The sequence below is a fragment of the Primulina eburnea genome, chromosome 1 (assembly GCF_022965805.1).
Source record: "Primulina eburnea isolate SZY01 chromosome 1, ASM2296580v1, whole genome shotgun sequence".
NCBI classification, from domain to species: domain Eukaryota; kingdom Viridiplantae; phylum Streptophyta; class Magnoliopsida; order Lamiales; family Gesneriaceae; genus Primulina; species Primulina eburnea.
Genome location: NC_133101.1, coordinates 54,857,208 through 54,870,167, shown reverse-complemented (window position 1 = coordinate 54,870,167; position 12,960 = coordinate 54,857,208). Strand labels below are relative to the sequence as shown.

The window sequence follows — 12,960 nt, the reverse complement described above, 5'->3', positions numbered from 1 at the left end:
GAATTTAGGCCCATTAGTACTAGATTAGGATTTAATTAAAATATTAAAATAGTTTTGGTTAAAAATAAATTTGTGAACTTAATAGTCGGGTTGCTAAAAAGTTCGTATTTTTGTTAAAAATCCAACACCGATAAAATTTACGTCCCGACGTATAAAATCACCTCAAAACCCCTTATTTTTCAAAAATAATAAAAAGCTTCACCCTTAATTAAAATAATTAATTAATAAAAACATTTTCTATTTTTCAGCCCTCGGTCTCCGTTCCTCGATCGCAATTCGAATATCCTTTAAAAATACATTTTAATGCAACCATGTAGAAAAATATATTTTAAACATGTCAAAATACACAACATAATTAATTAATGCAATTAAAACATTTAATTAAAATACAAGAGAATTTAATAACTCAAATGCATGTTGTTCGCGTAGGACCTTAAAATTTTCGGGGCGTTACAAGTTGCCACGCGAGTGTCAACCGTTTCTCTCTTGGGTTCCTGTTCTCCCAAGCGTATCTGTCTGAATTATGTGAATACTTGTATGTTGGAGGTAAATATATTCTCCCTTCGTTCCATCCCGGAAATACACGTCCTTGTCGCTGCTCTATCTGGAGCTGCTTTAAATAAAAGAGTACAATAATTGACTGTGACATGGATTTGAATATAGAAACAAAAGCTCTTTAGAGAAAATCTATTTGCATGCATGGTTGTTGGGTTTGGCCCAACTTTATCCCAAACCCAACAACCCAAAGCCCATTTCCTTGAAGCCTTGGCCTAGGTTGTTATATCTAATATTTTAATACCTATTGTTCCTTAGCAGCCAAGCCACAGAGTGAGGCAGAAGGCAGTAGCGAGAGATTGAAAGAAATCTGTTGTGCGCTCTTCATTCTTTTTTTGCGTGTGGTGCTCGTTGCTCGGTGCATGTGAGCTCTTCTCTTCTCTTCTTCCTCCATATTCCTCAAGAGATATACGAGAGTGTGTGTGAGATTGGAAGCTGCCCTCAGTTCCTTATGTTGTCTCAATCAGTGTCGTTTCTAGTCTTGGTTGAGTTTGTCTACTGTGTGTGGTGAGCTGTGTGCTTAAGGGCTATTTGCTTAGGGTTGAGTTCATTATCACTAACTCTTCTTGGTTTACTGCGTAATTGGAAAGGCCAAAATCTGTTCTTCTGACCCTCTTTTTATCCTAACATATGATATTGTATTATTTCTGGTTTTGGTGATAGTTGCAGGTCGACCAACCAGCTATAGAAGGCACAAGATGATCGATGGACACCTAACAGTGGTATCAGAGCCATTGGCTGCTGCCCGCCATCCGTCGCTGTCGGTTCGTCGGAATCTGAAACTCTTACTTAGGGTTTCGCTCTAGTATATTGGCTTGAACCTCTTTTACTGTTTTAGTAGCGTAACCTCTTGCCGCAGATTTATGTGCTAGGATTCGTTACTGGTAGAACTCTAGGTTTTATGTGCTTGTTGGCTATTGTTGTGTTCCCATTTCCGTGGATAAAAATTGTTTCCGCTGTGTTCGCTTTGATCTCGTGTGATTTAATTTTTTTCTGTGTGAAAATTTGTTGTTTTTAATTAACTGTTGTGTGTTTTTTTTTAAATGGCTATGACTGGATATTATCTCGAACCTTTTAACGGAAAAACAGATTTTTCAATTTGGCAACAGAAAATGAAAGGTATTTTGATACAACAAAAGGTTTTCAAAGCGATGGACCTTTCATATTCAGATACCGAAACTGCCGATAAAAAGGATGAAAATGATGAGTTTGCTTACTCGTCTATAATTTTGAACTTATCTGACTCTGTGTTAATAAAAGTTGTAAAAATTGAAATCAGCTAAGGAACTTTGAGAAAAAATAGAAGAACTTTATAATGAAACTTCGTTGCTTAGTAAATTGTTTTTGCTTGAGAAATTTTTCTGGTTCAAACTTGATTTAAAAAAAGATATTGATGAAAATCTTGATGTATTTACCAAATTACTGCAAGATATTAAGCAAACTTGAGATAAACATATTGATGATTACACCCATTTTGTTCTTTTAAATGCTATACTTGATTCATATAGTGATGTTAAATATGCCATTAAGTATGTAGAAATCAGATAAAGTTAGAAACTGTTGTGAATGGATTGAAGAGCAATGAGATTGATTTAAAAACCAATAAGGGTGATAATAACTCTGGTGAGGTAATGTTTGTTAGAAGAAGATCTCAAAATAGATTTAAAATCAAAAACTTTCAAACAACCATAACAAATCTTTCGTTAAAAATATAGGTAAGACTAAATCAAGGTCTAAGTCGAAGCCCAAGAATAGGGAATGATATAATTGTTGTGAAACTGGTCGTTACATTAAAGAGTGTTCTAGGCTTAAGCAAAACCAAAACCAAAACCGAAACCAAAATTTAAAAAATCAGCATGATGACCATGCTAATATGGCTTCTTGTAGTGAAAGCATGGGTGATATTTTTATGGTGACTGAGATATGTGATGCGTCTGTTGTGAATTATGTGCATTCAATTTTCTATATGAAAATGAATGGTTAGTTGATTATGCTTGCAATTTCCATATGTCTCCATTTAAAAATCTGTTTTCTGGTTATAAAGAAGTTAAGTATGGGTCTGTTTCTATGGCAAATGAAAATTGTGTCAAGTTACTGGTCTTGGTGTGTATCACTGAAATTTTATTCTGATCATGTGTTAACTTTGAAATATGTGAGCCATGTTCCCGATTTATGTCATAATTTGATTTCACGTGCTGCATTGGAAAATGATGGTTTACATGGTAGATGAGGAAATGGGGTTATCAAAATTATGAAAGGATCTTTGATGATTTTCAAAGCGGTTAAAAAGAAAAACTTGTATGTTTGATATGCTGAATTTGAATCTTGTGTGCAAAATTCTGTGAACGCTATCTTGAGTGAAAAAACTTATTTGTGGCATAAAAAATTAAGTCATATGAGTTCTAAAGGTCTTCAAATTTGGCACAAAAATGGTTATTTTGGTAGTGACAAATTGTCCTTGCATGCCATTTTGTGATTCATGTGTTTTTTAACAATCTAGAGTGAAGTTTTCCAATTCCCCATTCTCAAACTGTGGGGCCCTTAATTTCTAATTGTGATTACAATGCAATTTGATTAAGGTTAATTAATTACAGCAGAAAACGAGTTTAAATTTTCTTTACAATGGGCCGAAAATATATTATTTGAATACTAAAAATAGTATTTCATCTCATATCATAAAATATGCCCACACGTAATCAAAACCAACTACATAAAAATAACTCATATACTCAGGACATGCCCTAGTATATAAATATATTAGGAAAAATATAAAACCTCAGCTTGCTCAAACTGTGATTCCCTCCAGAAGCACCCACTCCGGCCTCCTGATATCCTGCAGTACCTGTCATTGTCCACATATGCCCTCTATGGTGTGAGCAAAGCTCTGACTGAAACAACCACAATATATACCCACAAGTATTTATACAATGATATATGATATGCAATGCATGTATGTCGTGAAAGTATCATGTCAAATGCCCATCCACTGAGCACAAGTCAGAATCAAACGAATCACTATCAAATCAATGCTCGATCTGGCACACCGGCCTCAAGCAAGGATACTCGTATGATAACGTTGCCAAAGAGCTATCAAGTCCCAAATCTCAATCAATCAGCGGTGTCACTAATGACTATGTTTTAAGGGTCATATAATGTCAAACATAGCATTGTGTTCACAAACCCCAGAATCAAATCCAATCATAATAGGTATCAAAGGATCATAGCTCAACGTGTATGTTATGCATACCACATCAACTTAACAAATAAGGCATATAGACATATATTCTCAATCAAATCAATCAAACATATATTATATGATATAGATACCTGTTGTATGTTACATGGTCGCAACATACCTCAATTCTTTGTTCTAGTTGATGTAGCTTGAAGATATCAGTATAAAAATCTATCTACATCAATAACATTCATTTCAATCAATAATTTTATTCAAATTCCACAATATAAGTTTCAAATATCTTTTGAAACTTTGAAAATTCATATCAAATCAAAATCATAACATAATTCAATTCCGACTTCAAAACTTAGTTTCTTGTCAGGTATTCTACTACATATAAGGATCTCGACTTCAAATACATGCTATTCCAGCATTTCAATAAATACATGTGTTGAAACTAGAAGAAACTTACGTCAAAAAGAAGCTCTCTACGCGAGGATTTCGAATATATAATTTGTTTCGCGTTTTGATAATGTTTTGAGGTGGATTCAGACGATAGAAATCAAGTTTCTTATTTTCTCTTTCAAAGTTGCGGCAAAGGAAATGAAAAAATAAAAGCAACAATTTATTCTTATCTCTCGCCAATGCCGGTCTCGCGCTCGAGCGATAACATCTCGCGCTCGAGTGTGAGACGTTCTGTCCTCGAAATCATTTTATGCTGCGCTCGGGCAGTAACATCTCGTGCTCGAGCGGGAGGTGTTCTGCCCTCCAGATGTTTACTGTACCGCACTCGGGCGGTAACATCTTGCACTCGGGTGCGGGATGTTCTGTCCAACATTCTTGGTTCCAAATTAACAAAAATGATCAACATGACATTTTCCACCAACATCACTAAATTTCAATATCGGACGCGAGAGTTATGTTCATTCTACCAAAATGTATCAGTGTAGGAACTGAAATACACACGTTATACTTCGGACTGATTTTGCCCCTATTGTCCTAGCCGAAACTCTGCCCAAATATCGTCCCAAAGTTAGCCAAAAAAATCGAAGCCGAAGCATCGTCCGAGCAAGAACGAGAAGCGATCCAATTCCCGAAGCCAAGCATCCACGTTTTTTAGCATTCAAACTCTGTGAGTGGGCTTGTTTGTAAAATTAAAATCTCGGTTTATGCATATGTAATTTTCGGTTTTGGTTTAAAAACACGGTCGAGTACATGTTCTTTTCTACTCCTTTTCTTGTGTCGAATTGTCATAATGTTTTAAGCACTATGAGGAGTCGACTGTATATAGGTGGGAATCCCAACCATGAATTACACTTACGCAGTGGGGGATATAACCGCTATACGGCCTCGCCCCCTTAGAGGAGTAAAAATTAGGGATTGACGTCAGTAAACCATAGAAAGTTAGATAAATCACAGTGGTTGGTAAATGTTATGCATGTTTATGAAGTATGTATGCAAGTCATGTGTTTCGAAATTTATACATGTTGTTTTATTGTGCTCGATATGCCCCCACTTGCTGAGTATTTCCTAAAATACTCACCCCCTTTACAACCATTCCCAGATAAGCCCGAAGAAGAACTCGAGGAAGAAGATTCCGAACAATTCTGGGGATGGTGATGGTGATGGTTCGAGAATTAGATTAAGTTTAAAGTTTATTATTGTTATTCAGTTTTACGTTTCCGCATTAAACTCTGTCGTTTTTGGAGATTTCGGTATTGTAAAGACAATCGTTATTTCATTTGAGATTATGATATATAAACTGGTTTCGGTTTACACTGTACTACAAAGGCTTGTTGTTTTGATTGTGTGGTTGTTAAACAATGCTGTTGTCACCCTGAGTTTCGGGGCGTGACATTTAAGTGGTATCAGACACGCCAGGTTCATAATCCGGTTGGGAAAAATGAGAAAAAAATTTACAAAAAAAAATTCGGTGGGATTTTTTAGTAAGGTAGATGCTATCCCCTCCGAAATGGCCCAACGAGCGATATTCACCACTTCGTCGTGAGGTAGGGGTCGAAATCGCGAAATTCCTTTATTTAGGCCTCCGGAACGTCGTTTTTGCCGTTTTGGGAAACATTTGTAGACCCATAACTTCTCATAGGAAATTTCGAATTTGATTCCGTTGATTGTTCTGGAATCTTCTCGACATATGCTTCGAACCCATATGTCTAATTCCAAACTTTCCATTTTTAGAAAAAAAATATTTATGTAATTTTCGAAAATTTCATATATGTTGCATATTGTCCCTTGTTATATGTTGTCTCTTTCCGATTCTGAGAAAATTTCAATTTCTGATTTCAGGAAATGGCTCCATCTACTCTTATGTGACCCACACACGTGCCCAAGCTGCCATTCGTTTGAAGGAGCTTGCCCTTCACTACCAGTCCCGTCAGATTCAGTGACTTAGAGCCAGACTGAGTGAGAGGAAGAGGGTGGTCGAGACTTTAGCCGCTGAGAAAGAGGAGATTCGTGTCCACCTTAACCAGTCTATCTATCAAGGTGAGCTACTTAGAGGTGATAACATGAACCTAAGAGATGTCATAGAATAGTGCAAGTATCAGCATGAAAAGTTACGAGAGGATGTGGAGCATTATTGCAATGAGTTGGAGGAAGAGAAACATCAGAATGCCAAGGGTAAGAAGAGACTGGAGAATTCGTGTGAGGACATGAACAGCCTTGCGTACGTGAACCAACGACTGACCCAGCAAGATCCTGAAGGACCAAATAAATCAAAAGAAACAGTACCATCTACAGTTTCAGCAACATTGGAATGACGAGATGGATGTGGCTGATGCGGAGATACAGGGACTTAAGACACAGGTGGCACAGCTCACGGAAGAGAACGCCCAGCTCACCCATATGGTGGAAATACTACAAGAGGAAGAGCCAAAGGAGGAATCGGAAGAGGAGGAGCCGATAAAGATAGATGAGCCTATAGCAGCAGTTGGCGACGGAGAGATATATGACTAGAATGCCTTAGTGACCTTTTTTTATTATTAGAAGTTATTTTATCATTGTTGCTATGTTATTCAGTACGATTTGTTTTCATTAAGTACTATTTGTTTCCATTCAGTTGTTCCCTGATATTCAGAATCAATAAAGTTATGTTTATTTACTTATTTCAGTTGTTCCAGCATAACTTATTCATTCAAACTCTATTATTATGAACAACAAATTCATAGAAACGTTTAAATTGTAGGAAATGGTCGGTAGACCTCCAAGGCAAAACCGCAACCCTCGCTACGCTAACAACAGCAATGCCAACGAAAGAGGTAATGGACCACCACCTGGGTTCAGCCTTAACCAAGTAGACCTTGGCTATAGCCACGATCGTGGCGACGACACTGCAAGGGTTAGTGAACCCGAATGCCAATCAGCCACCACCTCCACAGCACGGAGTCAAGTTCCATTATGGATCACTCCGCAAGAACAGGTGTCCAACCTTCAGTGGAGATGTCGACCCCGAAATTAGCCAGAGCTAGCTGAAAAGCGTGGAGACTCAGCTGCAACTGTTGGAATTCCCCGAGGCACTGAAATTGGACGTGATAGTGATTTCTTGGAGGATAAAGCAGGCAAGTGGTGGGAAGCAATCTCGCCAGCCAAGACAGCTGCAGGACCAATCACGTGGCGACGTTTTAGAGAAGCTTTCCTGAAACAGTATTATCCAGCCGAGGTCAGACTGGAGAAACTGAGTGAGTTTGAAAATTTCAGTCAAGCTCCAGACATGTCAGTTGTGGAGTACACCTCCCAGTTCAATGCCCTTGGATCATATGCTCCAGCAATCATGGCGGATGAAGTTCTGAAATTGCACCACTTTAAGAAGGGGTTGAACAACAGAATCCAATCAGCTCTAGCAGTCTACCAACCTGCCAAATTTTCAGACCTGATGGGCGCGGCTATCCGAGCCCAAGCTGACATTCGTCGAATAGAAGAGGAAAACAGGTACAAGAGACCCCATAGCAGCCATCCTTCTCAGGGAAAACCAATGTTCAAGAGGCTCAATCAGTCAGGTGGACCTCCCTCAGGGCAATCTCCTGTCAATAACCATCAAGGACTCAAGCCATGCCCAACTTGCGGCTTCAAGAACGCCGGGGGATGCCGAAGGGCCAGCGGTGTATGCTTTGGGTGTGGAAAATCGGGGCACAGAATTGCAGAGTATCCTACCACCGCCAACCGACCAGCAGGGCCGAACAGAGGAACTGGGCCAAACGCAGGAGCAGGCCCTAGTAAATCAAAGGAGGACAAACCTAATGCCAGGTTCTTTGCCATGACTCGGGAGGAGGCAGACGACGCCAATGAAGTCATGTCAGGTACCATACTTATTCAGCAAGTGCCTGATTATGCATTATTTGACTGTGGTGCTACCCATTCCTTTATATCTAAGAGATTTGCTAAGAAGTTAGGATATAAGCCCGATAACCTAACTGAGCCCTTTCAAATAGCCACACCTATAAGTAGAGCCATTGAAACTCACGATATTTACAAAGATTGCAAAATCAGTGTCAATAATCGGACTTTTAGCGCCGACTTGATACAGTTGATCATGGTCGATTTCGTCATCTTAGGGATGGATTGGTTAGCAAGAAACAATGCGATAGTATATTGTAAGGGAAAGAGAGCCAAACTCCGAACCTCAGATCAGGAAGAAGTCGTGTTTCACGGTAAATCCAAGGAACGGAAATCGCTGCTTTCCGCATCTCAAGCTTGGAGAGCCATGAAATCCGGAGAAGACATTTACCTAGCAATGGTCAGTGAAATAAAAGAGGAAGTCGAGTTGAAACTGGAGGACATCCCGATTGTGAGAGAGTTCCCAGATGTTTTCTAGAAGAACTCTCGGAGACGGTCCCGAACCGCGAAGTGGAGTTCGAGATCAATCTGGTTCCCGGTGCTGCACCAATCTCTAAAACACCTTACAGAATGGCTCCAGCGGAACTCAAAGAGCTAAAAGAACAACTCCAAGAATTGCTAGATAAAAGACAAATCCGACCGAGTGTGTTATCGTGGGGAGCTCTAGTACTCTTCGTGAAGAAGAAATACAGGAGTATGAGATTGTGCATCGATTACAGAGAACTGAACAAGATCACAATCAAGAACATGTACCTTCTACCTCGGATAGACGATCTGTTTGATCAGCTTAAAAGAGCCTTCGTCTTTTCTAAACTGGATTTGAGAACAGGTTATCATCATTTGAAGGTCAGGACTGAAGATATCCCCAAAACAGCCTTTCGATCTAGATATAGACATTATGAGTTTACAGTGATGCCTTTTGGTCTGACAAACGCACCGACAGCATTCATGGACCTGATGAACAGAGTATTCAAGCCATTCTTGGATCAGCTCATAGTGGTATTCATCAACGACATCCTCGTCTATTCCCCTGATGAGATGAGCCACGAAGAGCACCTTCACCTTGCTATGCAAATCTTGAGAGAGAATAAGCTCTATGCTAAGTTTAGCAAGTGTGAATTATGGCTAAAGAGTGTGTCATTTCTAGGACACGTGATCTCGAGAGCAGGAGTATCAGTGGATCCAAGGAAAGTAGAGGCGATTACAGAGTTGCCGAAACCTAAGAACACCACTGACATCAGAAGCTTTCTTGGATTGACAGGTTACTACCAGAAGTTTGTCGAAGGGTTCTCCTCGATAGTCGTGCCACTGACAAAGCTCACACAGAAGAATTCTAAATTCATCTAGAATGAGGATTGTGAGAAGAGTTTCCAGACATTGAAGAGAAACTCGCATCCACGCCAGTGTTGATCCTGCCCACAGAGATAAAAATTTCACTATTTACAGTGACGCCTCTAAGGAAGGTCTAGAATGCGTGTTCATGCACGAAGAAGAGTGATCGCCTACGCATCAAGGTAGTTGAAACTGCATGAGCAGAACTATCCTACTCATGATCTGGAGCTGGCAGCGGTTGTCTTCGCCTTAAATATTTGGAGACACTACCGCTATGGTGCTAAATGCGAGCTCTTCACAGATCATCAGAGCCTCAAGTACTTGTTCACCCAAAAGGAGCTGAATATGAGGCAAAGACGATGGATCGAACTTCTTAAGGACTATGACTTGACCATAAGCTACCATCCGCGTAAAGCAAACAAAGTGGCTGATGCGCTAAGTCGGAAGGGCCCAGGCAAGGTAACTCTAGCTTCCCTCTCGGCCCAGCCATGTCTGCAGGAGACCGTCAAGTTAAACCAAGATCGAAACCCGGTACTGATCAAGCTAAATGATCAAGTCAGACAAGGGAAGTCTAAAGATCATCAGATTGATGGCAAAAGGATCTTATGGATGAAAGGATGACTGTGTGTGCCCGACAGTGATAACCTTCGCCAAGAGATAATGGCAGAAGCACACAAGTCTAAATTCTCAGTCCATCCAGGCAGTACGAAAATGTACAGGGATCTCAAGAATAATTTCTGGTGGAATGGTATGAAAAGAGATGTAGCTGAATTCGTCTCCAAATGTCAGGTATGCCAGCAGGTCAAAGCAGAACACCAGCGACCTGGAGGATTACTGCAACCTCTGGAAATCCCCAAGTGAAAATGGGAGCATATTTCCATGGACTTTGTGGTAGGATTGTCAAAGCCTAAGCAAAGCCACGACGGTATATGGGTGATCGTGGAGAGACTCACGAAGACCGCACACTTCCTAAAAGTCTGCATGAATTACAATCTCGACAAGTTGGCTTCACTGTACATGGACAACATTGTGAGACTGCATGGAGTGTCAGTAAGCATCCTATCAATAGAGGTCCGAGGTTTGTCTCGCGCTTCTGGAAGAGCTTTCAAGAGGCCATGGGAACGAAAATGACCCTAAATACGGCCTATCATCCTCAAACCGATGGGCAAACGGAGAGAACCATCCAAACCTTAGAAGATATGCTGCGAGCATGCGCTCTTGAATTCAGTAGCAACTGGAGCACTCATCTACCCGTAATTGAGTTAGCTTACAACAACAGCTATCACAGCAGCATCTGAATGGCTCCATACGAAGCTCTTTATGGAAGGAAATGTGGATCACCACTTTATTGGGATGAAGTGGGAGAGAAAGCCGTGGTGGGACCCGAGCTAGTACAGATGACAATGGACAAGGTTAAAATCGTTCGGGAAAATCTCAAGACAGCTCAACACCGACAGAAGAGCTGGTCAGACCTTAAAAGAAGGCTAGTAGAGTTCAACGTGGGCAAGAAGGCTTATGTGAAAGTCTCGCATATGAGAGAAGTTTTCCGATTCCGTAAGGCCGGGAAACTGAACCCTCGATACGTTGGATCCTTCGAGATCTTGGAAAAAGTGGGCACGCTAGCATGCAGACTGGCACTGCCACCAAGCATGTCAATAATCCACAACGTGTTCCACGTATCCCAGCTAAGGAGGTACAATCCAGACCCAATTCACGTTTTGGAAGTAGAACCACTCTTGACCGAAGGAAACTTGAGAGAATGACTGAAATACGAAGAGGTCCCCATCAGAATTGTGGACACTAAAGAACAAGTCCTTAGACGACGTATCATTCCCTACGTCAAGGTACAATGTTCCAACCACACAGAGCGAGAAGCAACTTGGGAAGTTGAAGAGAAGATGCGAAAGGATTATCCCTACCTATTTGGTGACCAAGCCAACTCAAGTTTCGAGGACGAAACAGATATATGGGAATACTTTGGAAATACAATATTAAGTCATTAAATTATGCATATCAAAATATTTTCGAATTTGGGAAATATATTACAAGATTGGAAGGTAATATATTAGACCTAGAAGACTAGGGTATAAATATAGCATAATTTTGAAAATATGAAAGGGAATCTACAAGATTTGGTAGAGACTATGCAAGGCTAGACGAATCAATGCATAGACTTAGTAAATTTCGAAAAAAATCCACTAAATATTGTGCTTAAATATTGTGGTGCCTAAAGATATAATCATGCAAGAATAGGCCACAAGAAAATTAGAAGCAAATCCCCTCACTTAGCCACCATATTTTCGAGATTCAGCAAGGAGATTTGGAACCCAAAAATATGAGATTTAGGCCAATTTTGGACATAATTTGGCTACCTTGTTTAATATCCACCCTTCACCTATAATTATGCCATCATTCCCACTCCTCGACTCACCCAAATTTTCGAAAATTTAGAGCTGAAAGGTCCGAAAATTTCAGCATTCCCTAGCCGAAACTCTGCCCAAATATTTTCCCAAAGTTATCCAAAAAAATCGAAGCCGAAGCGTCGCCTGAGCAAGAACGAGAAGCGATCCAATTCTCGAAGCCAAGCATCCACGTTTTTTAGCATTCAAACATTGTAAGTGGGCTTGTTTGTAAAATTAAAATCTCGGTTTTATGCATATGTGATTTTCGGTTCTGTTTAAAAACACGGTCGAGTACATGGTCTTTTCTACTCCTTTTCTTGTGTCGAATTGTCATACTGTTTTAAGCACTGTGAGGAGTCGACTGTATATGGGTAGGAATCCCAACCATGACCTACCCTTACGCGGTGGGGGATATAACCGCTGTACGGTCTCGCCCCCTTAGAGGAGTAAAAATTAGGGACTGACGTCAGTAAACAATAGAAAGTTAGATAAATCACAGTGGCTGGTAAATGTTATCATGTTTATGAAGCATGTATGCAAGTCATGTCTTTCGAAATTTATACATGTTGTTTTATTGTACTCGATATGCCCCACTTGCTGAGTATTTCCTAAAATACTCACCTCCTTACAACTTTTCCCAGATAAGCCTGAAGAAGAACTCGAGGAAGAAGAGTCCGAACAATTCTGGGGATGGTGATGGTGATGGTTCGAGAATTAGATTAAGTTTAAAGTTTATTGTTGTTATTCAGTTTTACGTTTCCGCATTAAACTCTGTCGTTTTTGGAGATTTCGGTATTGTAAAGACAATCGTTATTTCATTTGATTATGATATATAAACTGGTTTCGGTTTATACTGTGCTACAAAAGCTTGTTGTTTCGATTGTGTGATTGTTAAACAACGCCGGTGTCAATCCTTGAGTTTCGGAGCGTGATACAAACTACGAGACCCATTGAACAGCAACAAATATGTCATTATCTCAGGTAAATGAGATTATCAAATCACTAAATCCACTTGGCCACTATGATAGTCTATTGACTTAATGTGTGGATCCTCGAGCTTTATACCAGCTGGAAATGCACCCTTGTCAAACAAGGTACCAATAGCAAAATATCTTGTAATCCTTATCATATATGCATGTGCATTAC

At 40.0% G+C, this 12,960-nt stretch overlaps 2 protein-coding genes across 2 annotated transcripts; both read left to right on the top strand.

Annotated features, from left to right (window-relative positions):
- The first annotated feature begins 6,511 nt into the window (after positions 1–6,511).
- On the top strand, positions 6,512–8,558 carry LOC140808391 (uncharacterized). Its single transcript, XM_073165520.1, has 3 exons — positions 6,512–6,676; positions 6,933–7,085; positions 7,206–8,558. The coding sequence occupies exons 1-3, from the start codon at positions 6,512–6,514 to the stop codon at positions 8,556–8,558; spliced, it is 1,671 nt and encodes a 556-aa protein (XP_073021621.1).
- Positions 8,559–10,710: 2,152 nt separating this feature from the next.
- Positions 10,711–11,175, top strand: LOC140808382 (uncharacterized). Its single transcript, XM_073165497.1, has one exon. It carries the CDS (start codon positions 10,711–10,713, stop codon positions 11,173–11,175), a length of 465 nt encoding a protein of 154 aa, XP_073021598.1.
- Positions 11,176–12,960: the final 1,785 nt, after the last annotated feature.

Bases quoted from the DNA above. Each gene is read 5' to 3' on its own strand.
- LOC140808391 (XM_073165520.1), top strand. From the start codon at position 6,512: ATGGATGTGGCTGATGCGGAGATACAGGGACTTAAGACACAGGTGGCA. The intron at 6,677-6,932 runs GTTGGCGACGGA...TTTAAATTGTAG, and splicing joins TAGATGAGCCTATAGCAGCA to GAAATGGTCGGTAGACCTCC. The intron at 7,086-7,205 runs GTTAGTGAACCC...CCCCGAAATTAG, and splicing joins GTGGCGACGACACTGCAAGG to CCAGAGCTAGCTGAAAAGCG.
- LOC140808382 (XM_073165497.1), top strand. From the start codon at position 10,711: ATGGCTCCATACGAAGCTCTTTATGGAAGGAAATGTGGATCACCACTT.